Raw genomic sequence first — 27,683 nt, forward strand, 5'->3', positions numbered from 1 at the left:
GATGAAGCTTTAATGGAAGCTTTCTTTCTCTGTTTTCTATTGTTTGTGAGGACATGTTTGTTATGCTTAGCAAATAACACAGAGGGAAGGCAAGAAGATATAGACCGATAATAGACACACACAGATGAAGCTTTAATGGAAGCTTTCTTTCTCTGTTTTCTATTGTTTGTGAGGACATGTTTGTTATGCTTAGCAAATAACACAGAGGGAAGGCAAGAAGATATAGACCGATAATAGACACACACAGATGAAGCTTTAATGGAAGCTTTCTTTCTCTGTTTTCTATTGTTTGTGAGGACATGTTTGTTATGCTTAGCAAATAACACAGAGGGAAGGCAAGAAGATATAGACCGATAATAGACACACACAGATGAAGCTTTAATGGAAGCTTTCTTTCTCTGTTTTCTATTGTTTGTGAGGACATGTTTGTTATGCTTAGCAAATAACACAGAGGGAAGGCAAGAAGATATAGACCGATAATAGACACACACAGATGAAGCTTTAATGGAAGCTTTCTTTCTCTGTTTTCTATTGTTTGTGAGGACATGTTTGTTATGCTTAGCAAATAACACAGAGGGAAGGCAAGAAGATATAGACCGATAATAGACACACACAGATGAAGCTTTAATGGAAGCTTTCTTTCTCTGTTTTCTATTGTTTGTGAGGACATGTTTGTTATGCTTAGCAAATAACACAGAGGGAAGGCAAGAAGATATAGACCGATAATAGACACACACAGATGAAGCTTTAATGGAAGCTTTCTTTCTCTGTTTTCTATTGTTTGTGAGGACATGTTTGTTATGCTTAGCAAATAACACAGAGGGAAGGCAAGAAGATATAGACCGATAATAGACACACACAGATGAAGCTTTAATGGAAGCTTTCTTTCTCTGTTTTCTATTGTTTGTGAGGACATGTTTGTTATGCTTAGCAAATAACACAGAGGGAAGGCAAGAAGATATAGACCGATAATAGACACACACAGATGAAGCTTTAATGGAAGCTTTCTTTCTCTGTTTTCTATTGTTTGTGAGGACATGTTTGTTATGCTTAGCAAATAACACAGAGGGAAGGCAAGAAGATATAGACCGATAATAGACACACACAGATGAAGCTTTAATGGAAGCTTTCTTTCTCTGTTTTCTATTGTTTGTGAGGACATGTTTGTTATGCTTAGCAAATAACACAGAGGGAAGGCAAGAAGATATAGACCGATAATAGACACACACAGATGAAACTTTAATGGAGGTTTTCTTTCTCTGTTTTCTCTCACTCTCTCTACAACATTAGGTTATCGCTTATATACTAAGCCCTAACTATATGGACGAGTTCACACTAGGATACAAAAGTGGAAGGAGTCAACCTTTTATGCCAACACATGCACCCACGATTCCCGCTATCCAATCACATTAGTCAGCAATACCCTTCGCTTATGTTTTGTAAATATCAACGACCTACATAACACCTCGGGTAAATTCAAGAATGAAGCCAAGCCTGGGGCAATGAATACGTGTGAGACCGTATGGAAGCCTGAGGTTTAGGGTTTAGGGTGTGTTAGAAACAAACTATCCATGCGTTGGTTTGATAAGTAAAAATGTGGAGTTTGGACATAGCATAGAGTGAATGAAGTAAAAGAAGTAAAAGAAGAAGAAGAAGAAGAAGAAGAAGAAGAAGAAGAAACGCAGAGTCACACGGATTTGAGCCTACGACCTCATCGCTCGATTAGATTTGATAACCAGGAAACGCAACAACCAAACCCTATTCTCTGAAGGTTTCCGGTCTGTCTTGCCTGCCTGCCTGCCTGTTTGGTGAAGCTTGGTCTTACGAATTGCATGTTCCATTCATCTAGGGTGCAAGATTTGTTTCTTTTCAGAATAATGTTTTCATTGCTTGCCTGAGGATATTCCTGTTTTTATCAATTCTTAGAAGGTGCTTACCAACTGAAAATTATGCTTAATGTGTTTCCTCTGGGATCTGAAAATGTGAACTATTTTATTGCTTTGGTCTTAAGAATTGCATGTATTCAACTTCATGCTCCATTCATCTAGTGTAGAAGCTTTGTTTCTGTTCAAAATAACGCATTGCATCATAAAATGTGGGGCTATTAATGTTGAGAGAGGGGAGAGACAAACAGGAAGAACATTGAATGGTCAAGTACTGAACAAAGTTAGTTCTCGTTTGTTGATAATGGTTAGATGAAGACGACTATGTTTTAGACTCTCTCTTCCTGATATACAAAGTCTTAAGTACTAGAGCAAAGCAGGAGGAGCTGACTACGGATTGCGAAATGCCGTCTTTATCCAATTTGAACCAACAGGAAACAAGAATGCCCAAGTCTCCTTCTTCTGGTCCTGTAATCTCCAATGGGAAATCTAAGCTAGGGTTAGTTGTTTTCTTTTTGCCCACTCTGTTTTATTTACAGCACCTGATGGGATTAGAGAACTCATCGTGCATTTTCTTTTCAGGAAACCTTCCATCCAGGAACAACGAAGAGCTTTGCCTATTGCTTCAGGTAGGTTTTTCATGAAATCACTGTTTTTTGTGCTTGTTGTATGTATACAAAGAGAATGAAGTAGTCTTGCTGTATTGCAGCCGAAAATAAATTGGTTGAAGAAGTTCAAAAGAATGATACTCTTGTGGTGATTGGTGAAACCGGAAGTGGCAAAACCACACGTAAGCAATTCTTTTTTTCAAAAGACTCTTATTTGTTATTCCAGGTCCTTCTATAAGGTCATGCTATCATTTTCATCCCATTTTTTATTCTTGAGATGAATATACTAGAAATGTGCTCTGCGGACAAGTGATTAGTTCTTACCATTGATTTTATTTGTGAAATTTCTGTAAGCATTCCATGTTCACCCAATAGTGCTGGCCACCATGTAAATTTGTTATAGATACGTTTCAAATGCATATCATATATGCGTCCTCTTTGTCAGATTTCTCATAGCAGATATTGTAATATTTTTTGATGACTAGAGAAAATAATACAAGTGTAAGTGAGGCTAAATAGCTGCTTAACATAGATGAGGAAGATGCTTTATGAAAATCAATGGCTAAGAGAAAAAGGACCATATGGAAAAGAGAAAATCTTGATGCCATTCATCAACTTTTCACTTTTGTATTTGGCACTGGATGATCGATACTTGATTGTTTCTGTCACTCATAAGTATTATTTTCTACCTTATAATAGAGCAGATATTTACCTAAATATGAGGATTCTATGCACTTCCATATCAGATGTCTATGGAGAGGAAGGCCAGAAGACCTAATGTTCAGTGCACACTGTATTTAACATACACCTCCTGTAGTTATCTTCAAAGAAGCATAATCTCATGTTTATTACAGAATTGCCCCAATTCCTATATACTGGAGGTTTTTGCAAGAATGGGAAGAAGATTGGAATCACTCAGCCTCGGAGAGTGGCTGCAGTAACTGTTGCAGCTCGTGTAGCAGAAGAGATGGGTGTAAATTTAGGTCAAGAAGTTGGGTATGCGATCAGATTTGAGGATAAAACATGTCCTACTACTGAAATTAAATATTTGACGGATGGAATGCTACTTCGGTGGGTATCTAATGTATTAGGCATTTTATTGAAGTATTTGTATGGACATTGACATCACTGGCTTCTTCTTCTATGCTCTACCAGAGAGGCCCTGCTAGATCCCTTGCTATGTGACTATTCTGTTATCATTGTGGATGAGGCACATGAGAGGACAATTCACACAGATGTGCTTTTGGGATTACTCAAGGCAGTCCAGAGAAGACGGAAGAGTATTCTTGCAAAGGAAAATGTCATTTCAGAAGGGGATGGATCCAGCCAGTCTCGAAAACAGGGTGTTTCTGACTTCAAGCTTATTGTCATGTCTGCAACACTAGATGCAAAGGGGTTTTCCGATTACTTTGGAAATGCAAAGGCTGTTTACATACAAGGAAGGCAACATCATGTGGATGTATTATACACCTATCAACCTGAGCCAGATTATATTGATGCAGTTCTGATAACAGTTTTCCAGGTCAGTCAATTGTGCACAAAGTTACAAAATATATTGACTCTCTTTTATGGTATTTCATGATAAATTTTGCACATTGTATTTATAGATACACTTGGAAGAGGATGAAGGGGACATCTTAGTGTTCCTCACAGGTCAAGAAGAAATCGAGGCGGTGGAACGACTTCTATGTGAACGATGTGCTAAGATTCCAGATAATTTATCGAAGATTCTTGTTGCTCCTATCTATGCAGCTTTACCCTGTGAACAACAAATGCAAGTTTTCAGGCCTGCACCTATAGGTTCTCGCAAGGTGACCATTCTTGTCCTGGTTCTTGTTTCTGTCTTCTTTCTATACAGAGTATATGCTAATGTAATTCATGTAGCCATTTTGTTTCATAACAATCTTTCTTTTATGTAGGTCATCTTGGCAACAAACATAGCAGAAACGTCAGTAACAATTCCCGGAGTACGTTATGTAATTGATCCCGGCTTGGTCAAAGCCCGAACATATAATCCAAGGGTGGGTCTTGAGCTGCTATCTGTTGTGCCTGTATCGAAAGCCCAAGCTCTGCAACGCAGGTACGTTCACCAGTAACTGATGCTGACATATAGATATACTCTTATGCCAGTGAGCATCAGCTACACAACATGCGTGTGTTCCTTACTCATTTGGTTATAGACTAATGGAAGTTTAATTTCAACCTCATGAAAACAACAATGCACTAGTCTTTCTATCAGAAATCATAATAATGCCCCTAACTTTTCGGATATATATTGGTATGATAATACGCTTGGCCTTCATCAGGTCGTTTGGTCTGTAAAAGTTTGTTATTTCAGTCGGCGTTCTGGTATTTTCTGGAAACCAAGAGGAATATTCTGGTACATATCTGGAAATTTAGGGGTATTTGGTGTTTTGCAAACCAAGAGGGGTATATCTGGAACGTTAGGGATATTTTGGTGTTTTTCCTGGTTTTTTTTATTCCTGTGATACAAACAGTTCTTATTGTTCCAGGTGTTTGTTTCAACAGTGGTCGTGCAGGTCGTGAAAGACCTGGGAAGTGCTTCCGTCTATATACAGAAGACTCTTTTGAGAAGCTTGATGATGCAACTGTCCCTGAGATCAAACGCTGCAACCTTTCGAGTGTTGTCTTGCAGTTGAAAGCACTAGGAATTGATGATGTTATTGGATTTGATTTCATGGATAAACCATCCAGGCAAGTTGTACCTTGTCCCTACTTTTCAGTCTCCTAATATTAACGTGTAAAATTGATTATATGTTTCTTGAATGTCTCTGGTGCTCGTCTTGTTATGCAGAATTACTGTAATAAAATCTTTAGAGCATCTATATGTTCTTGGTGCGTTAACAGATGAAGGGAAGTTGTCTGATCCTCTCGGATTGCAAATGTCACGCCTCCCTCTGGAGCCTATCTATGCTAAAGCAATGATCATATCAAGTGTACATAAGTGTTCTGCTGAGATGCTAACCCTAGTTGCTATGCTTTCCGTGGAATCTGTTTTTTATCAACCTAGAGATAAACTAAATGAGGTTCACACTCATCTCAATTATTAAGAAACCAAACAAGCATGTAGATAATGTTTTATACATATTAATTGCTATGCACATGTGTTTTATATTCTCCAGGCGAAGGCTGCCCAACAGCGGTTTCGTTGTACTGAAGGTGATCATATAACATTAGTGAATGTCCTGCGGGCTTACATGGAGGAAGCTGAGAAACATGGAAATGGTACCACAAGCAAGAAGAGCATCTACAAGTGGTGTAGAGAGAATTTTGTCAATGATCGGTCTCTCAGGCGTGCTATAGACATCTACAGGTATGCACAGGGCTCAGCAAACCTCTGGTGTATGAAGAAATGGCATTTCAAAATGTTTGCTCTTACTAATATCTGCAAACATTCATGGATAACTAGAATTTCAGCATAAGATAAACTTGTTTGGGATTTACCAGAACACCTGAATTTACAAAAATGACCATAACTGCAGTGCAAAATGCAGTGCTACAGGAATTTTGGGAAACTTGTGTGTTCTGATAAATACTAAAACGCTGAGGGATATCTTGGTGTTTCCGCATCAAAATATTCAACGGTTATGTATATCTGTAAAACTTTACATGTTTGTCCACATAAAAAAACTAGTTTGGACTAGATTCGAGGTGCATAAAAACTTTTAGCAGAATTTACAATTAGGTGTTTAAATTTTTCTTCAAAATGTTTTCCATTACTACTGGTAAAGAAAGCAAGTTGGAATGTTTATCTTCATTATCGTTAATCATTCAGGCAAATTGAACGATACATATGCGGAATGGGCTTGTCCATAATTTCTTGCGCTGATGACTGGGCACAGTTTCGTCGATGTTTGACTGCTGGCTTCTTCTTGAATACTGCATGTAGGCAGCCAGATGGAACTTACAAGTAATGACAAATATTTGTGGTTTCCATTCTATTGTGAATACTAATTCTGCCTTACTTAGTTAATGTAAATGGCATTCTAGAAATTATGGTGAAGTTGAGTAGCACTTATGCTAACAAATTTTGAGGGTTTTTGTAGGGCTATGTCAAGTGGACAGGTTGTGTCCATTCACCCCTCATCAGTTTTGTTTGGGAAAAAGCCTGATTGCCTGATATTTAATGACCTTATTTGCACAACACGCCCATACATCCGAAATGTGACATGCATAGATTCAGCATGGTTACCAGAGTTAGCTTCTCAATATTTTGTTACAAAACAGATAAGCTAGCCACGTTCCTCTTCATTGAATTAACAATAAATAGCATGCAGCTCTTTGGAATATGCAATTGGGTCATGGGTAAGCAGAAGTGCTCAAGAAATACAATAGTGTGAATGTATTGGTTGGCATCTTAGTTTCAAGGGGTCTATCATTGTTTATTTTGGATTAATCACGACAACAATGCCCAGATGAGCAAAAAGGCCGGATTTAGGAGCTGAAATTATGTTAAAAGCAGCACCAGAGGAAAGGCTGCCATAGGTAAGCAGAAAGGCTCAAGAAGATGCAATACAGTGTGAATGTATTGGTTTGTATCTCAGTTTTGAGGGGCCTATCATTGTTTATTTTTTATTAATTATGACAGCAACGCTCATATGACCAAGAAGACCAGATTTAGGAGCTGAAATTAGGTTAAAAGCAGCACCAGAGGAAAGGCTGTATAATCAAATGGTATTCAGAGAGATTCTCAATAAAAACTATTGTTAATGGTACCGGCATGTTGATCTCCATTCAGCCATGTGAGTTGGCAGTGGATAACACTGATGTTTCATATGTGCGATGCATTCCTATATCTCAGTTACATTTTTCCAAACAGATTATTTCAGAATTTGTAATTTAAATTAATGTGTGATGCTTATAGTGTTTTTGCTATCTGGTTTGTCTTAATTCAGTACATGGCAAACTCTTTCAGTTGCTCAAATCCAGAATACATCATTTTCTTTGAAGTGATTAACCTTAGGCACCTGGCATTCCTAATCAATTTTGCCAAAACCTATGTGGGGGTAGGTCAAGTACCAGTCGCTCCTAAACTTGATATCCCTTTATAAACAATTTATTGATGTTATGTTGATACGCGACACCTTGTAAATTTTATATACTCAAAACACAGCTAGAGACAAAGGGGTATGTTAAAGAGAATATGTTATTCCTGTTAACACCTAGATCCACATAAGCTCAGGAAAGATATTGTAGCGCATAGTTGTATGTGGAAAACCATTATCTGATGCTTCAACAATTAGCAAACAGACTCTCTCTACCATTCACTAAATATAGATAGGTGCTGGAGAGTCAAATAATATTAAGTATTCTAATGAGAGGCAGTGGTCCCATTGTTGGTATGCAAAGGCTTAAGTTTGCTTTTTTATTGAAAGGTATTCACAAATAGTCGCCTAAGGGTGTGCAAAAACTTGAAATGTGCTTTAAGTTAATGGAATCGAGAATCATATTTTGAGTATGTTCTCAGTTTCACCTATGGGGCAAGTCCCGAGGGATGCAATTTGAAGGACTATAATTATCATATCCTAATAAATTATTACTTAAAAGGATCTTGCTTGTTATATTTGCAAACCAAGTGCTGTAGTCACAATGTTTATTTGGAGTTTCCAAATGATTCTTAAAAGTCCAACTTGGGTGCATTCTTGAATCTCTATTTGTAAGTGTTTGTGTTTTATCATTATGTGTGTCGAGCATGTTGGTTGTTATCATTTGGACCTATTCTCATATAATCAATTTGAGAAGGCCTAATTATGAGCATTAACCATTTAGAAATCAACAAAAGAGTTCAATTCAATATCTCATTGCACGGATAAAATCCTTTTTGAGACTTTGTTAGATTCTCTTTGGTCAAACCCTTTCTCGTTTCAAATTGTTCCATTGCACTGAACAAATGTGAATTGATAGATCCATGGTTGTGAATGCAATAGTTTCACAATCCATTAAAGAAAGGAAATCAATTCTATGATATGTGGCAAATATAGATAGACCAAAGGAACAACTAGAAACATTAGAATAATGTTTGTGAAATGTTAACAAGGAGAAAATTGACTGACAATTGAATGATTTATTGAAATCTGACAATAATTACATAGTAGTAACCATAGCATAACATGGTAGGATGTGACGTCATAACATTCATATCAAGCTTCAACAATGTTGCATATTAAAGCTTGTTCATTTGTGCATTGTTGAAATCCTGCAATAGTACATATGGTGGTGCTAAGATTCTCTTTTCTTTGAAGTATGTTCAAGTGTAACTAACCATGGGCAGAAATGTTGGCTTTCTTTATTGAAAAGGTTAGGACTCAATATGGGGGCAAATAGAGTAGCCAAATTATGGAATATCGTGAGCTCTAACAAGTAAAATGTGGTTGGTTGGTGACTATTGCCTTCATTATGAAGGTGGTGGAATATAGTGAGCTCTAAGAAAAAAGTGAAACGTGGTTGGCAGTTGCCCACTACCTACATATATGAAGGTTTGCATGTTGTTACATATATGAATCGTTTAGTTAGAACCGAGTAGTTGGATTCTTCTTTGAGTTTGAGCAATGCATTCACTCAATTGCCTCTTGAAGGGTTTTCTTCACTTTGAATGTGTATATGATCAACACACTTGATTGATCCTCTAAAAACGTTGGATTGTATCAAAACTCACAGAGTTTTTTTTAAGTCCTTATTCATGTCATAGAATCACTACTTTTCATTTGTTCAAACAACTTAGCGAGATTAAATAAATTGCATCATTTGAGTGTGTCATTAACCATCAAAGCATTTTTGTTTCCACTATGTTGGTGGACAAAACTTAAGAATGACCTATTGATTATGTTATCGAACAAGATGTTGGGTAGTTGGTTGAAATATTCATGACGTGGGTTGGTGGAGAGCCTCTCGAATCCTATAAATAAAAGGGTGAGGAGAGCTCATTGTATTGGGGGAAGGTAGAGACAAGGCGAACGCGTTTCTGAATCATGAGGGAGCTTAGGGTTGCAAATCAAGAGGGCATGTGAGATCAATGATGACAAAAGGCGATGTGGTCGTCATTTGTTGAGACGTTGTACCAAAACTCAAGGATCTCCCCTTGAAGCTCTACTCGAGATATTATCTTTTCCATATACTTCTATCTTTCTATCCATCATTCAATCTCATGATCACTCTATGTAATGGTGCCTGAGATTTTTGTTGTACTTGCACTCCCTCATAAACATACTAATGCTCACAAATTTTAATATAATATATATTTCTCTTATTTTTTGCAAATCCTTGTTGTGGACCTAGTACACAGGCTTTGGCATGAGGATTGTGCCAGAACATTGTGCTTAGAATTCTGAGCTCAAGAGACCAAGTTACATGAATTTTGATGAATTGGCGTGTAAGGAATCATTGAACTATCTCACTGTGAAACTCGTTACATTAGTATGAAGGTTTCATCACAAGGACTGCGATAGATTTTGATGTAGACCTTCGAGCGTGAAGAAGAGTCCTACTATAATATTTTCAAACGATGGGAGTTGAACCCACCACTCCTATTTGAACTGACGTCTAGTTTGTCAAACGGTACCCGAGGATTAGCCAAAAATGATTAAAACTGCTCTAAATTTCCTTTAATTACCTTTCGTGCCCCAACTCAAAAGGCTACCAAAAGTAATTAAAGGGGTGTGAAAGGTAAAAGGCCCCTCTTTGACCAAGCCTTCAAGTTGAACGTTGTTATTTTCAATCGCCCTCACTCTCCTCCACCTAGTTGCTACTGTTGTTGGTATTACCGCATCATTGCACATTATCAGTCATTGTCTGTCATGGGTGACATTTGATGATGTCATCTAACACTAAAAGAGAATATATATATATATATATAAATAATGAGTAAACAAAATAAACTAATTAATAAGAATAATATTTACAATAACAATTGAATTAATAATAATAATAATAATAATAGAAAAACAATATCAGTCATAATAATATTCATAAACCTAGATTAAAATATTTATTTATTAATAATATTAGAAATAACAATAATAATAGTTATTAATAAACAAGATAATACTTATCAATGTTTTCGTTGTTTTGGATTTGGACATTTCGCAAAAAAAGACAAATGCTCAACCCGGATTCTTCCTCACAAAAGACAGACTTGTCCTTCCCGAGGTTGATAGTAGGCCAACCACCCTTGAAAATTGTGGAGAATCAACAGTTGTCTACATCTCTTAATCTGGCTTTTTTTGAAGAATCAAAAGAAAAGATTGTTTCCACTCAACATATAATGGATGTGGAAATGCCTCAAAGTGTCACGAGAATTGAAGCAAACCAACAATTTAGTTTTGAAAAGACAAGCGAGAGCTGAGGAGGGTGATCAGAAAGGCCGTCAGCATGCTCTTCTTGAGAAAAGGTGTTGAGCGGCAAGCTCAACCGGAGCCGGATCGGCTGAATAAGCCTGAGTCGGTAAGCGAGATGAATCGGTATGCCGGTGAGCAACCGCGCCGGTAAGTAGTAAGGACCGGTGAGCTGCGGAGCCGGTATGCCGGATCCAATCCGTAACCGGAAGCCTAGTATAGGTTAGACTACTAGGCAGTTATAGTCTCGTAATTAGTGTCAGATGCTCGTGTAAGCATTGAAGTACACCGTACTTCTAATAGTCCCGTGTGGACTTGTATAAATAGCGCTGATGAGCGCGTTGTAGATACAGAGCATAGAGTATTCATATAATTTTGAAAAATAGTGTGTTTTGCTATCTCTCTGTCTCTCCCACGTACTCTCTCTCTCTCTGTGTATTGTTCTTTCTAACGCTTCCGCAAGAAATCTTTCACATGGTATCAGAGCGCGTGGGTTGAGAACCTCTGCTGCAGACATCTACGCTTGTGAAGGAAACCCTAACAGATCGGAAAACAAACACAAAAGGAGAAATGGACAGAGGTATGGCTACATCGCTCCCGGTGGAGAAGCTCGACAGAACCAACTACGCATCTTGGTCATACAAGATGCACCGGTACTTGCTTGGGCATGGCTACTTGAGTTATGTCGACGGAGTGAACGACTCAGCACCGGAGATGACACACAAGCACTTCCTAGTGTGGGAACAGGCGGCGAGCAGGGTGATGTATTGCTTCGCGTCCAGTGTCGGTGACCAGCTGCTCAGCCATATCCGGGACGCCAAGACACCGAAGGATGCTTGGGGGAACTTGAGAAAGGTTTTCGCCGCAAGCACCACTGCCCGGAAGCTGCAACTCAGACATGAGATGAGCAATGTTCGACAGAAGAACATGTCGGTGGCAGATTACATAGACCGGATCAAAGGGATCTGTGACTCGCTTGCCTCTATTAACGTCACCGTAAAGGAAGACGAGATGGTGCAGGTCTGTCTTGGAGGCTTGGCGTCCATGTTCGGAGCTTTCCAGACTGCGGTTTGTACAAGGGAGAATACGCCCTCATTTTTCGACTTACAGTCGATGCTCCTTGTAGAGGAGAACCACGCCGGTGCATCCCCAGACAGTCGGATGTTGTACACGGGAGCGGATCAGTCCCGCGGGCGTGGTGGACGAGGCAGGTCGGCACGCAATGGAGGCGGCCGACAAGAGCAGGAACGAAGGCACAGTGAGCGTGCCGACAGCAGTTTCGGGACTCAAGGTGGTGCCGGAAGCCGGCAAGACAAATCCACTATGGAATGCTGGTACTGTGGCAAAAGGGCCATAGAGAAAGCGAGTGCTGGAGAAAGCGTGCAAATCCGAACAAATCTGGATCCGGCAAGACCGGTAAGGAAGGTCGGCAAAGCTCGCACTACGCATACGGATTGGGAGGATCCAAGAATGGTAAGGGGCCAGCCTTGGTGATGAAGCACAAGGCAAACTCAATGAAGAAGACCACTTCCAAATCGGAGGAAGTGTGGTACGTTGACTGCGGCGCATCGAACCACATGACGAGCCATGGGTAGTGGTTCTCCTTTTCGGAGAAGCCGGATCAACCGGGAGTTGTCGAAACTGGAGACTTCACTCCCCACCCGATCGTGCACGTCGAAGAAGTCCCTTTGAGCCACGTCGGACAGAGGGGGAAGTTGATGAATGTATTACATCTTCTGACGATCACAAAGAACCTTGTGTCGATCGGACAGATCGTCGACCAGGGGATGCAGGTGCGGTTTACGCACTTCGGGTGCTTCATTGAGGATGAGGGCGAAGTTATTGCGCAAGGGCGCAGATATGGGAGGATGTTTATCCTCAACACCAATGACGTCGGCACTGCACTGTTCGCCAAAGGACAGAAGGTCGAGTCGGATATCGACCTGTGGCACAAGCGGATCGGCCACGTGAACTACCGGAGGCTTCAAGACCTCCAAGCGGAACAAGTCTTTTTCGGTTTGCCGAAGTTTAGCGGCCGGAGAGCCCAGATTTGTGAAGCCTGCCAACTCGGGAAGCAACACCGGCCTTCATTCCCCACCGAAAGAAATCGAAGCCGTAACAAGCTTGATCTTATCCATTCGGATGTGTGGGGACCGGCACAAAATGTTAGCATTGGCGGGAGTCGATATTTCGTCTCCTTCATCGACGACTACACGCGGCATACGTGGATCTACCTCATTGAGCGGAAGAGCGAAGTCTTCGAGTGTTTCTGGAGCCTCCAGAAGATGGTGGAACGGGAATCGGAGAGGAAGATCAAATGGCTACAGTCGAATGGTGGAAAAGAGTACTTTTCCGGCCAATTCAACAACTATCTGCAACAAAAAGGAATTCGGCGAGAATTCAACTGCAGATACACACCGCAACAGAACGGTGTGGCCAAAAGGAAGAATCAGTCGCTGATTGACGCGGCTAGGGCAATGCCGGAGGAAAAGAGCATGCCCAAGTTCTACTAGGCGGAGGCGGTCCAAATGGCCATTTACATACAGAACCGGATCAGTGACAAGGTGTCAGCTCACGAGTTGTATTTCGGGCGAAAGCCGAATTTGAGACACCTCCGGATATTCGGCAGCATAGCCTATGTACATGTGTCGGATGAGAAGCGGAGAAAGTTGGATGCAAAATCGGAAAAATGCATCCTAGTCGGCTAGGCTCAAGAGCAAAAGGGGTATAAGTGTTATAACCCCCGGACGAAGCAGGTCCGAGTCAGCCGAGATGTCGAGTTTGATGAATCGGCATTGTGGTATTCCTTACCGACTCCAACTTCTGATCCTGATCCGATGTCGGAGGATGGGGCTAGTGAGTCCGAACCGGCCCAAGTAGAGGAAGATGAAGCCGGGACTCAAGATGAGAGTCTGGAATCGTTCCGGTTAAGCAGACTGAATGAGAGACTGGATTAGTCCAACCAGTCGGATGATGAGACGACGAGTAGTGGAGACTCTGTCGTGCTCTCCCCGCACAAGGAATCGAGGAGACGGTTCACATGCAAAGAGAAAGGGAAGCAGAAGATGCCAGAATTCGAGACTGGCAATGATGGGTCGGATCGGTGCGTATCTGACTTCAGCCAGGATATAGGCAGATCTTCGGGAACGAAGAGCGAACTGGCCAAGAAGGGTCTCATATCGGGTAACGGTGAGTTACGCCGGTCCACCCGCCCGAAGGATCCCGTTAAACGGTACGGGTATAACGAGTACATGGCGCATCATTATGTGTACATTGTCGAATACAAGTGTATAATGGACGTATTCACACTATCCTTTTGGGCCATTTGTGTAATTAGCATAAATGGTAGTTGCCCTAAGTCGGTCACTATATATAGTGACCTTGTAACCTCTTTGTAAGGTTGGTTGTTGTATTTTTGCTTTATGAAATAAAGAGTCTTTTGTGTCTCTCTCTCTCTCTCTCTCTATGCAACGACCTAGAAACTGTCATACGCAGGTACAGAAAAGAATCGAATGCTTCTTGATCTTCCGCATAGACGACCTCGTCCCCAACATCTGGTATCAGAGCCTGCACAACATTCGGTCCTTCAATCCGCTGTCGGCCGTCGTCTCAGCCTGCACAACATTCGGTTTCTTGCGCCATTCGAAGAAGAGAGAAGAAGAAAAACGAGGCTTGCATCTCATCGCGTTAGATCATCTTCGCTTGGAGTAAGCCAGCCGGTTGTACTCTGTTCCTTGTGATCGTAACCGCTCGAGGTGAAATCCCCTTGTGCAACATTGACACGATCGTGCTCCACTCGGTTAAACGGCATCCGAAGAGGTCATCAAACGCTGCTCGCCGCTCATTGTAACCACTCGGTGCAGATCGGTCTCAAGAAAACAACCCAAATTCGTGCTTCATCCGGCTGATCGACATTCGGGAGGATCAGTTGGATCCGTCTCTCTCGTCGCTGCAGTCAACCGAAGCAGAATCGGTCCAAATAATCGGTTTCAATAATCGGTATTCGGCATATATATTCGGAAGCGAACCGGGCTCACTCCGACTCGGCAACATTCGGGAAGACCAGTCGGTTCTGTCCCTCAAGTTATCGGAGTCAATTCGAGCAAGTTCAACAATACATATATCCGAAGCCGAACCGACTCGGGTCCAAATCCGACTAGAACGATATCGGGTGAGCCAACCGGCTGCACTCCAACAAGGTTCGTAGTCAACTCCGAACCGAGCTTCGTTAACCGAAACCAAATTTGATGGCATCAACATCCGGCTCGTCAGAAATGAGTCTACGAAAGTTCGATGGATCGAACTTCAACTTCTGGAAGGAGCAAATGCAGGACTATCTCATAGTCAAGGGGCAAATCGATCCCATCGAAAATGAAGAACCTCCAGAAGGATACAAACCAATTGAGTGGCAGAAGCTGGACAGAATCGTCCGCGCCACGATTCGGATGCACCTATCGGAATCGGTATACTTTACGGTGCAATCGTGTACGACAGCATTCGAACTGTGGAAAACACTGTCGGACACTTACGAAAAGAAGGTCGCCGCAACGAAGATGTTTCTGATCCGGCGCCTCTACAACTTGCGGATGAAAGAATCCGATTCGGTTCAAGCACACCTTAATGAGTACGAAAGCATAAGCTCCCAAATCTCGTCACAGGGGACGGCAATCGAGGATGAACTCAGAGCAATGATACTCATGAGTAGCCTTCCCTCATCATGGGAAACTTTCGTCACAACCGTGTGCAACGCGTCAACCACGGCTGTCAAATACTCCGAAGTCACAAGCGCAATCCTGACCGAAGCAGCTCGGAGAAAGTCTTTCGCCAAAGACTCAACAGACGACGCTTATGTAGTACAAGGTTCGACAGACCGATCGAACATACGAGGAAGAGATTCCTCACGACCGCCGAACAATCAGCGAAGACGGAGCCAGTCACGGGATAACCGAATCTGCAACTACTGCAAGAAACCCGGACACATCAAAGCCGACTGCCGCGCACTCAAGAACAAGAACGACAAGTCTCAGAAATCAGACAAGAAGAGTGGCCGGCATGAGGAGATCAATTACGTCAGCTTCTCAGCTGATGTGCTACCTGACGACCCGAATATACTATCAATCGAAAATCCAGTCGGATCAGAAGTTCTGCTCACGACTGAAGAATCGAGCACATGGCTCTTAGATTCGGGCGCGTCATTTCACGTGACTCCTCATCGATCCCAATTTCGGCAATATACGACCCGTCACTCCGACTCAGTTCGAGTCGGCAACTCACAACACTGTGACATCATCGGAATCGGCACAGTAGAGCTCAACCTTGCAGGTGGCTCTACACTTGTACTTCACAATGTCCGACATGTACCCGAGCTCTCAAGGCCATTGATCTCAGTCGGACAACTAGATGAAGACGGCATTCGTGCCGGTTTTTCTTCGGGAGGGTGGACACTCCACAGGGGGAACCTCCTGCTTGCTAGAGGACCCAAGATACACTCACTGTATCCGTTACATGTTACGCTCAGAGAGGGTAACCTGTTTTTGGTGGATATTCCTGTGTCATCACTATGGCACCGAAGACTGGGACACCTCAGCAAGGCCGGCATTACGCATCTATCTAGAGCCGGATACATCCCCAAACTCTCCTTCTCCGACCATCAATTCTGCGAGCATTGTCAGTATGGCAAACAAGCAGCCGCATCACACCCGACATCAGCACCAAGAGAAACGAGACCTCTCGATTTAGTCCATTCGGACGTCTGTGGCCCAATGCCGCATCAGTCTCTAGGCGGTGCCTCTTACTTCGTCACTTTTATTGACGATTCGACTCGAAAGGTGTGGGCTTATCCGATTCGCACCAAAGATCGGGTCTTCTCGATCTTCTCAGACTGGCTCGCTATGGTAGAAAATCAAACCGACCGAAAACTGAAATGCTTTCGGACCGACAATGGGGGAGAGTTCAAATCAGAAGAATTCGTCAAATTCTGCCGACAACGCGGCATCCGACGTGAATTTACGGCACCACACAGCCCGGAGCAAAACGGGATTGCCGAACGCATGAATCGGACAATCCAAGAACGGATAGTTTCCATGCTCCAACACTCCGGACTGTCGGATGGCTTCTGGGCAGAGGCTCTACTCACGGCAGTACACATAATCAATATGTCGCCAAGTAGACCTCTAGGACTTCAAATTCCTCAGGAACTATGGATCGGCAGTAAGCCGAATTACGACAAGCTGAGGATCTTCGGATGCGAGGCGTACGTCCTTATTCCGAAAGATGATCGCCGAAAACTTGCACCTCGGTCCAGGAAATGCATTTTCCTCGGATATGGATCAGACGGCGAAATGGGATACCGACTCTGGGACCCCGAACGCAGACAAATCGTTCGAAGTTCGGACGTTGTGTTCAACGAGTCGGCTATGAATCCATCAGTCGAAAAACCGATCGAAGTCCGAAGGGTAACATTTTCCGATGTGCCGACCCTTCAAGAAGGCCCCGCTCTTAACACACGGTCAGCTTCACGGGTAGCTGAACCTTACACTACCGAATCGGACAACTCCGACTCGGCACCGCAGAACAATCCGCTTTCGGACCATCCGACCTTGATACCCGATGCGACCAGTCCAATCATACCTCGACGATCCGAGAGACTGTCGCAACCTCCGGAGAGGTATTCTCCTGGAATTTTCTTCACCGACGCCAGCGAACTGACGTCTTACGAAGAAGCATCGACATCTGTCGATTCAGCCACCTGGCATCTGGCGATGGAGTCGGAAATGCACTCCATTCGGGCAAACAAGACTTGGGATCTGGTCGAATTACCTAGGAACCGACGTGCTCTTCCTTGCAAGTGGGTTTATCGACTAAAAGAGACGTCTGATTCGACCACCCCAAAGTACAAGGCCAGATTAGTTGCGAAGGGCTTCCGACAAGAATATGGCGTCGACTTCGACGAGATTTTTTCACCAGTGGTGAAAATGACAACCCTTCGTTTTCTACTCGGCGTAGTGGCAGCCGACAACTTGGAGCTGATTCAGCTAGATGTCAAAACAGCCTTCCTCCATGGTGATCTCGAGGAGGAAATTTATATGGAGCAGCCAAAAGGCTTCGTGGCAACTGGCCAAGAACATCTAGTCTGCCGACTCAGGAAGAGTCTATACGGCCTCAAACAGGCACCGCGACAATGGTACAAGAGGTTCGACGACTTCATCCAATCGATCGGCTTCTCAAAAAGCGATGAGGACCATTGTCTTTTTACCAACACAGCTCAAGATGGATCACCCATCTTCCTCATCATCTACGTGGACGACATGCTAATTTCTGGACGCCACGCGGGCGAACTTGCCGATCTCATTCGGCAACTGCGGTTGAAGTTTGCCATGAAGGACCTCGGTCCGGCACGACACATACTCGGCATGAAGATTAGTCGGCATCGCGATAAACGACATCTTTTTTTGTCTCAGACCGACTATATCCGACGTATCTTGGAACGCTTCAACATGCAATCAGCCAAATCTGCTTCAACCCCGCTCCCAATGAATCTTCGGCTCTCTCAGCGAGACTGCCCGACATCCGGCCCGGAGGGGGAAGATATGAAGTCGGTACCGTATGCACCGGCAGTCGGCTCCCTTATGTACCTGATGGTCGCGACACGGCCTGATATTTCTCATGCTGTAGGAGTCGTTAGCAGATTTATGCACAATCCTGGCCGATCGCATTGGAACGCAGTCAAGCATGTGTTCAGATATCTGGCTGGCACAAAAGACCATGGCATTCTTTTCGGTCCGAACCGAACCTCAGGCGTAGTCGGTTACACCGACTCGGATTTTGCCGGCTGTATAGATAGTCGGAAATCAACAACCGGATACTGCTTCAAATTCGGCAATGGAGCAATCTCGTGGAAGTCGAAACTTCAGGAGTGCACAGCGACCTCAACGACCGAAGCAGAATATGTAGCTGCGTCCGACGCAGCAAAAGAAGCTTTGTGGCTCGGTCGGCTGGCGCACACGTTTCGACAAGTCGACCATGACTCGGCTCCAGTTGTCTACAGCGACAGTCAAGGTGCTGTTGCCTTGTCGAAAAATCCGGTTCACCACAACGCCTCCAAACATATCGACGTTCGATATCACTTCGTTCGGGACTGCGTCATTTCAGGGAAAATCGGTCTAGAGAAAATATCCACAACCGACAATGTCGCAGATGGAATGACCAAGTGTCTTTCGGCAGACCGTTTTCGGACTCTTCGGCATCAGATGGGCGTAACGACAAACCAGTCCGGTTAGAGCCGGACACAGAGCAGGATGGTTCCCGACAACCGACATCAGTTCCTTAATGATCGGCTTCAACTGTTCCGACCCGACCAGTTCGGTCTTCTGCCTTCGGACCCTGCCGACTCGAACAAAAACTGATATGTCCGAGAACCTAGGCTTATACCTGTAATCTTAGATAACCCATGTATACGCCCATTACGGGGGAGTGTCGAATACAAGTGTATAATGGACGTATTCACACTATCCTTTTGGGCCATTTGTGTAATTAGCATAAATGGTAGTTGCCCTAAGTCGGTCACTATATATAGTGACCTTGTAACCTCTTTGTAAGGTTGGTTGTTGTATTTTTGCTTTATGAAATAAAGAGTCTTTTGTGTCTCTCTCTCTCTCTCTCTCTGTGCAACGACCTAGAAACTGTCATACGCAGGTACAGAAAAGAATCGAATGCTTCTTGATCTTCCGCATAGACGACCTCGTCCCCAACATACATGACCAAGGTCGCGGAAGTGCGTGAGCTGGAGAGCTACGCAGAAGCGGCAAAGGACGCAAATTGGTGTGCCACTATGGAGGAAGAAACGCGGGCATTGGATGCCAACGGAACTTGGGACCTGGTTGACCCTCCCTGTCACTGTAAACCGATCAGATGCAAGTGGGTGTACAAGGTAAAGTACAATGCCAACGGTACAGTTCACCGGTACAAGGCCCGGTTAGTGGCGAAGGATATGCGTAGACCCACGGAATCGACTACAACGAGACCTTCGCTCTTGTAGCGAAGATGACGACGGTTTGTGTGGTACTGGCGGTTGTTGCGGCAAGGGGGTGGCATCTTCATCAGATGGATGTGAAGAATGCCTTCCTTCAAAGAGATCTTGAAGAAGAAGTCTTTATGACTCAGCCCCTCGGATTTCAGTCGGAGGTGAACAAGTCGGCGATATGCCGGCTGAGGAAGTCGTTGTACGGCTTGAAGTAAGCCCCCCGTGCTTGGAATGCTAAGATCACGTACCGGTTGCGAAAGATGGGGTTTGTTGCCTCTAAGTCGGACTCTTCCCTGTTCATCCGTCAAGGCTCAAACGGTCCGGTATGTATCTTACTCTATGTTGATGATTTAGTCATCACCGGCCCAGGTCTTCCGGAAATCAACCGCATCAAGTCCCAGTTGTCAGACGCATTCGATATGAAGGCCTTGGGGGACCTTCATTATTTTTTGGGGATCGAGGTGATCCGCACCCTCGACGGCATATTGCTTTCTCAACGCCATTATGTGTTGAATATACTATACAAATTCAGCATGACAGCATGCCGACCTGTCTCCACACCCCTGGACCGGAATCAGAAGATCCGTCCCAACTCCGGACCAACCTGCAATGAGAAACGGTTCCGACAAATAGTCAGAAGCCTGATCTACTTGACCATCACCCGACCCGACATTAGCTATCCGGTTGGAGTGGTAAGCCAATTCATGCAGAAGCCGACTGTGGAGCACCTTCAGTGCGCGCAACGAATACTGAGGTATGTAAGCGGCACTAAGGACTGGGGGCTCTTATACCGGCAAGGTATAACTGAAGAGCTTGTCGGCTACACGGATGCCGATTGGGCTAGCGATGAAACGGATCGTCGCTCAACTTTCGGCTTTATGTTTTCTCTTGGGAGCGCGGTTGTTGCGTGGAGCAACAAAAAGCAGCCAACAATGGCTCTATCCAGCACTGAGGCTGAATACTGGGGCGCAACCAGTGTTGGGCAAAGTTTGTAGCCCCTACTGGAAATTTTCCTGCTTCTCATGAACCTAACCGGAATTTTAAAATTTTGGCCGACCACGTTCCTACCAACAACAATGTCAACCGGAACATGTTGAAAATTTTTTTGGCTGCATAACCAAAAAAAAAATCTAATGCAATACCAAATCAAATCAATTACAAAATTTTGGAACCCAAAAACTAAAGATATATATTTTCCAAAAAAAATTCTAACTTTATAAACATATTTCACTTTTCAAACCTTTGTAAAGTAGCATTAACAACATATTAGATCAAATTAGATGTAATATATAGAAAGTTCCAAAACAAAATCGATCACATTTATAAAGTTTTAATCTATATCTTCCATGAAGTCCTCGATCTCATCATCATGCTCATGAGAAGTTCCTGTAAAAATATGACGATATGCCTTGCTTTCTCGCCACAACAAAATGCTAGCATTGAAGTCATGTTCTTCTAGTTCAGGTCCTTCAATAGAGATTCGTATCAATGCATCAATTGCATTGTTTTTCAGTCTATTTCTAAACTTATTTTTTATTAGATTTAGGCGACTAAAGCCTCTCTCACACGCTGTTGTAGAAGAACATTGGATTAAACCTATCAATGCAATCTTTAGAAGTTCGGGTAGCTTTTCTTTCCACACATCATTACAATTTATCATACCCCAAACATCTAAGAAATCTCTTCCAAGCCATTCCGTGGTAGCTTGCCTTTTGAAAATTGCATATTCATCATACAATTTATCATTATCAATTATGAGAGAAAACGCTCTCCCATCTACCATTTTTTGAATGCCATAAAAATTTCCAAGTGTTTTCAACTCATTAAGACCCATAGTTTTTCGTGCTAAAATGCTTGTAGATCCGGCAGACATGTTCATTGGTGATAACATTTTCAATGCGCAAAGAGTTACCGAATCTTGAAGCCTCTTTTTTATTGTCTCTATTAATGCCTTGGAAAACAAAGTTTGGAATTGTATGGCTTCAATCAAGTCCTCGCCATCAATACATCTATCCATGAGGATGCTTTTATACATATTACCTTTAATAGCATCTCTTAAAACTGAAAGCATTCCTTTTTCTCTACCATATTCTGGAATAATTGGATAACTATAGCTATCATTCTCAAAACCATTTAGATCCATCATAACATGATGGAGAAATTGTTCTTCAATCTCCCCAATGGCTATCATAGCCAAACCTCCAATGCATGTCACATCCACATATTCCTTTTGGAATTCCATACTTAACGTTGACATGATCTTAAGTACATTTGCAAGAAAGTGAAGCATATACACTACTTTGAAGTTTCTTAAACTTACGAATACATTGTATGCATCACTTTGCGATTGTAAAGTCTTCATCAAGGGTTCATACACATCACATACCCTCATGATAGCACCATGCCGACTAAGCCATCGTGTTTTCACAATCCCAAGAATATGCAAATGTGTGTATTCTAGTGCATCTTGCATCTTAGTTAATTCACCTTGGCGCAGTGAGCTCCTCGAGAAATGTGCAGCCACCCGATTCACAAGGGCATCTAACTGCTTACATGTTTCTTTGACTTCAATGTTCTTTGAAGCCTCTTGCACACACAAGTTTGTTCGATGTGCACAAAAATGTAAGGAATTCATAAATGGGTTATATGACTTCAATCTTGCAGCAACACCTGTAGACATACCTACCATAACAGATGCTCCATCACTTCCGAATCCCATCATTTTTCTAACATCTAAGTTCCACTTTTTTAATAATGCTAAAATGCTTTCTGTTATTGTGTTTGATGTACCATCCTCTACTTCAAGTAACCCCAAATAAGAGGTTCTTACTTGCCTTCCTTCCACAAATGTAGCATAAAGAATCAAGTTCTTGGTTACGCTTACATCGGTAGCTTCATCTACCATAAGCCCAAACCAAGGACTTTTCCTCAACCTATCATAGATCTCAGCTTCAAGAGCCTTGCTAATGTGCAAGATAAAGCTTGCACAAGCCTTATTATCGTTATACATTTGTGGAAGGCCTTCCACACCACATTCTCTTAACAATCGTAAGAGGCTTTCCAATTTTCTAAATGTTAAATCCTCTTTAGCTATAAAATATGCACATTTAAACAATTTTTCAATTACTACATCCACACTTGCTTCCTTTTTTTATGCAAATTTTTCAAGACCATTCTTGTCACGTTCTTGTAACAAAATGGCATCTCGATGGGCCACACTTCTTGCATGTTCTTCTAATGCGGAAGTCTTAAAGTTTTTGGCACCTGTTTTGCCAAATGAAGACTTACTATGAGCATCACTCCTACAATAACTACACCATAAAAGACCAGTTTCTAAATCCTCTTGAAGCCACTTAAATTTAGTAAGCCAATCTTCTTGAAATTTTAGTTTGGCCTTACTAATTCTATTCATCTCATGAAGTAATTCTTCGGAGTGTTGATGGTCCTTTATAGGCTCTTCTAGAGACACATCTTCTTTAGATGGCAAGTTTTTCCTAAAGCCGGGCATTGTAAAGAGGCTAATTTGCTTTCCTTTGCCTTTCATATTCTTGTTTTGGGACATATTGTAAGTCTGTAACAATAATGCAGAGAATGTTTGACTAACATAATATATGGATTCTATTTACAAGAAGGTGAAACCTACATACACAATCCATGTTTCCAAAAAGAAAAAACAAATTAAGATACCTGGGATATTTGAAGTTTCTGAGGCAATAAAGGATCAATTTTCCACTGTGGACCTTCCAATCTATTAGAAAATAAAGAAGAAAGAGGATGGCGCACATTAGCTTACCCACATTAAATAAGCTCTAGTTTAGAACACTGAGATTTTGAGATACACTTTAGAGATCACAAAAACTTAAGATATAAATTAGAATTGATTTACAAATGGGAGTAATGGACCGAAATTGATTTGCAACGGCCAAGAAAGACATCATATTCAACACATAGAATCACATGCTGCTAATGTAAATTTCCAAACAAGAAATATGTCAAAAAGAAGGAAATCATAGCTAAAATAATTTCAAATATGTCAAGAAATTCGTTTTCCCACAAAATGCATCTAGTAGGAAAGATTTTGAGATACACTTTAGAGATCACAAACAAGATGACAATACGAATACGGGGTAGTAATAGAATATACATGCCTCCTTGTGATTTATTCTTGTCTATTCCCATCATCTTTCTATGCTTTTCTTGTGCTAAGATAATTTGTTGTACATAATTCTCTCCCAATTTTCAACCTATCGTCCACTACATGTGTTTGAATTACATGATGATTCTCATCTCAAATTTGTTGGTTCATCTAGTGATATTCCAAAGTGAACCAATAGCATGTAGTGAGTCGCTTTTTAGATGAAAGACAATAACTTTCTGTCTAAAAAGCTACAACTACAAATTTAGAGGTCTTGGTGTGTTAAGATAATCCAAATCATACTCTAAATGATAAAACATTGGTGGAATCGCAAGTTTAAATGTTCTATAAGTTATTAGCACTCGAATTATCTAAACTTATCTCCCATCAAGTAAGTTATTTATCTAGATGTTGTAATGTGATTAGCACTCAGTTGTAGATGTGATTATAATAAGCCTAAGTAAAACATTGATCACATTGAAACCTTCCAGACTAACATATGTGCAAACTTTATGAAAATGCCTAACCAAAAATATAGCAATTATAAAGTTGAGAAATGAACTCAATGTCAACAAGTTATTAAGGAGGTTAATTAATAACAATAGTCTAGATCATGATGACCAAGTAGAAACCAAGAGAGACGACGGTATTAATGTCACATAGAGGAATGTTAGGTTTCCATTGCTCAAGGCTTGAAGACACGATCTTAATGTTGCAAAGCATGTGCAACATTACTACACAGAATTTTAATAAGGTGACCTTTATATAAAAAATGTCTAACATATGATGAGATTGTACTTCTAATTGTTTGTTCTAGCTATTAGCTGAGTTGCTCCCATATTCTTCTCTACTTCAAATTCTTGGCAATCTCATAATAATCTCCATACACTCAATCAATTGCTTCCATGCATCACTACTACAACTTGCACTAAGCATTCTCACCAATAAAACCTTATATTAGCAATTAATCTCCCTATATCACATTTGCCTTTCATTATGGTTTTTATCCCTGAGTAGAATGCTTCAGAATAGTAATAATCAGGAGATGTACACTTCATTTGATTTTATCTAGATGAAGAGAATGTTAATGATCCTTTTTGTCCCCTTACTATAATATATTAAGGTAAGACGGTGTAAAAACTATTCAAAATGCTCTACTAGAATGATTCTTTTATCTTATGGGTGGATCTTGATGCAAATACAAGAATATAATGAAGCTATTGACAAGCATCTGTGCCTCAAATCTTTAATAGCACTACAAGCAAGATATTTCTACTAACTAAAAACAATTAGCTTAGTGAATACCGTGTATTTTGGTATACCTTATTTGTCAAGATTATCCAAAATTATGCAGTCATATCAGCAAGGGCAAATCTGTGACCACTATTAATATTAAGCTAACTATGACCCTAAATCCTGAGGCAAAATAGCTCATACAAGATGAAACTAACTCGAGGATCAAAACACATAACACACAGCAAAAATAAACCAGCAGTAAGGAAATTAGACATTTTGTATAAGAACCTTCAAATAGAAAACAAATGCTAATCAATTCTTAACTCTTTTTTGGGAGTAGTTTCACATAGAACAAAGGAAGCACATATCAGAGCTTCACTGGGAAACAAGTTTCATGTTTACATTGTATAAGTACCACTTGCTTACCTTCCCATTTCAGAATAGAAATCCCATGCTAACATTGGGAATTCAACAATTTTCTCCTACCTCTAGAAACACAATGGCACATGTCCCTTAATTTTGTTTTAAAGATTGTATACCATATCTCATGGGTTCCCTGCTATCATTAAATTTATAATCAAGATGAAGATTGAGGATACCTTCTTTGATTCAACGAGCGACAAGTAACGCGCGTGAATCGTCGAGTGGTGAGAGCTGAGTGACGAATGATGGGCGACGAGTGACGAGCGGCAATTTCTGAGTGATGAGAGGCCGCCGACAATCAACGAGGGAGAAGCAACGAGCTGTGGGCAGTGAGCAGTGAGCAATGAATGAACAATGAATAACAAGCAGTTGTTAACGAACAACTAGGAAGTAGGAAGGAGGAACGGCAACGAGCAAAGAGGAGGGAGCAGTGAGCAACGAGGAGGGAGCAACGAGCAAGGAGGGAGTAGCAAGAAATCAGACGATGACAGAGAGGGAGAAAAACAAAAAGAGGGGGGAAAGTAAAACAAAAAAAGGGGAAAAACATGAAATATATATATATAAACTTTTTTTTACCTTTATTTTTTACATAAACTATATAAATAGCCGGTTCAAAAAATATGAACCGGCTAGATTCCGGCTGGTAGGAAAACTTGGCCGGAATCAATTCCGACTGTCCCCCACCTTGGCCGGCAAAAGTCCCAACCCAACCGGAACGCTAACACTGTTCCTGGGACTTTGCCCAACACTGGGTGCGACCATTGCCACCTGCGAAGCCATTTGGCTTCGGCGACTACTGCAAGACCTACGAATCGAGGTACCGACCCCGATCCTAATCTACTGCGATAACCTCAGCAGCATGCAGCTTGCCAAGAACCCTGTGTTCCATGCTCACACAAAGCACATAAAAGTGCATTATCACTTCGTGCGTGAGCGAGTCCTGAGCAATGAAGTTGAACTACGGTATGTTCACACGGATCGGCAAGTTGCCGACATCTTCACCAAGCCGCTCGGGTCGGACAAGTTGCAGCACTTTACCAAAATGCTTGGTGTTCAGTATCTCGACGTGCCGCACTTGAGGGGGAGACGCGAGGGCAAAGACACTACCGAAACGGGCAAAGGCAAAAAAAAAACTGTTGAACCTGTAGGTAAGCGAAGAACCAGTAGAGGTGGAGACAAGAAGAAAAATGAAGCTGAGTCGACGAAGGAAGTCAGCACATCCGAACAAGTTGGTGAACCGGCTGAAGAAGCCAAGGGAAGCACGGAGAAGGCCAAGACCCGGACGTGGTCCGATGTGGTGAGAGGCCTGAAGCCGAAAATCAAATCGGAGGATACCGATTTGAACAAGAGCTGGAACAAGTCGGAGACAGCCGATTCAGATCAACAGACAGATCCAGATGAGTCGGATCAACGAGAGGCAAAGGAGACACGGACGCAGTGGAAGTCGATGCCATGGCGGTGGAACCGACGGATCGGCAAGCGCCGGAGTCATAGCAGCGAAGGAGTTGAGATGAGCCTATTGAGCAGACATGCCGAAGGTCGAGGCGCGCAGAACCAAAGGGATCGCGGCAAACGGGACCGGTGTCGCGAAGATGCGCGTGCGAGCGTGCTTCGCTTGAGCGGGACCTCCGGGGTCTTGGACCAAGGAGGATGTCTGTCAAGGTATTGAGAAGAGGACGATGTGAATGTAAGATTGGAGGAAGACCTATTACACTTGAGAAGATTGAAAATTGTACACTTTCAGAAGTAGATAAATAATTACAAGATAGATGCGAAGAAGAAGAAATAGAAGCTTATATTATTGAGCCCCCCCCTTTACACAAGTCGTACTAGGGGTTTTATAGGTTTGTCCATGCACAAAACCATGGGCTTGGAGCCATGGTTTCTATGCACACAGGAAACCATGAGCTTAAAACCATGGTTTTGTGTACACGGTTTTGTTCGTTTGTTTCCTACGGAATACTGAATATGAGAAAGAAATATAGAACATCTAAAGCACTTAGTAGTAGCTTTAGTGGTAAGATA

General features: G+C 42.2%; 2 protein-coding genes across 3 annotated transcripts; one reads left to right on the forward strand and one right to left on the reverse strand.

Moving 5' to 3' along the window:
- The first annotated feature begins 2,185 nt into the window (after positions 1-2,185).
- On the forward strand, positions 2,186-7,389 carry LOC147856715 (RNA helicase family protein). Of its 2 annotated transcripts, XR_015530652.1 has the most exons (13): positions 2,186-2,382; positions 2,466-2,512; positions 2,593-2,673; positions 3,346-3,562; positions 3,647-4,013; positions 4,099-4,302; positions 4,411-4,571; positions 5,021-5,206; positions 5,307-5,538; positions 5,635-5,825; positions 6,288-6,422; positions 6,559-6,963; positions 7,147-7,389. XR_015530652.1 is itself a non-coding variant. In XM_087328918.1 (12 exons), the coding sequence occupies exons 1-12, from the start codon at positions 2,288-2,290 to the stop codon at positions 6,746-6,748; spliced, it is 2,106 nt and encodes a 701-aa protein (XP_087185044.1). In that variant the 5' UTR covers positions 2,186-2,287; the 3' UTR covers positions 6,749-7,389. The 2 variants fall into 2 exon arrangements, 1 of the variants encoding a protein (XP_087185044.1); XM_087328918.1 differs by having other exon boundaries at positions 6,559-7,389.
- A 13,805-nt stretch (positions 7,390-21,194) lies between these two features.
- Positions 21,195-25,696, reverse strand: LOC147856716 (uncharacterized). The gene is made up of 4 exons (XM_087328536.1): positions 25,662-25,696; positions 23,552-23,612; positions 23,036-23,435; positions 21,195-22,954 (listed from the first exon to the last, which is right to left on the reverse strand). Exons 1-4 carry the CDS (start codon positions 25,694-25,696, stop codon positions 21,195-21,197), a joined length of 2,256 nt encoding a protein of 751 aa, XP_087184662.1.
- Positions 25,697-27,683: the final 1,987 nt, after the last annotated feature.

The sequence above is a fragment of the Azolla caroliniana genome, unplaced genomic scaffold, assembly GCF_043228905.1.
Source record: "Azolla caroliniana isolate FFs.n. ecotype wild unplaced genomic scaffold, voAzoCaro1.0.p SCAF_12, whole genome shotgun sequence".
Classification (NCBI taxonomy): domain Eukaryota; kingdom Viridiplantae; phylum Streptophyta; class Polypodiopsida; order Salviniales; family Salviniaceae; genus Azolla; species Azolla caroliniana.

Excerpts from the sequence above, each read along its gene's own strand:
- LOC147856715 (XM_087328918.1), top strand. The coding sequence starts at position 2,288 with ATGCCGTCTTTATCCAATTTGAACCAACAGGAAACAAGAATGCCCAAG. Across the intron at positions 5,207-5,306 it reads TTCATGGATAAACCATCCAG|AATTACTGTAATAAAATCTT; the intron begins GCAAGTTGTACC and ends CTTGTTATGCAG. Across the intron at positions 5,539-5,634 it reads CTAGAGATAAACTAAATGAG|GCGAAGGCTGCCCAACAGCG; the intron begins GTTCACACTCAT and ends TATATTCTCCAG.
- LOC147856716 (XM_087328536.1), bottom strand. The coding sequence starts at position 25,696 with ATGTTAGCATGGGATTTCTATTCTGAAATGGGAAG. Across the intron at positions 23,613-25,661 it reads TTCTATTCTGAAATGGGAAG|ATTGGAAGGTCCACAGTGGA; the intron begins GTAAGCAAGTGG and ends ATTTTCTAATAG. Across the intron at positions 22,955-23,035 it reads ACAAGAACGTGACAAGAATG|CTAAAGAGGATTTAACATTT; the intron begins GTCTTGAAAAAT and ends CATATTTTATAG.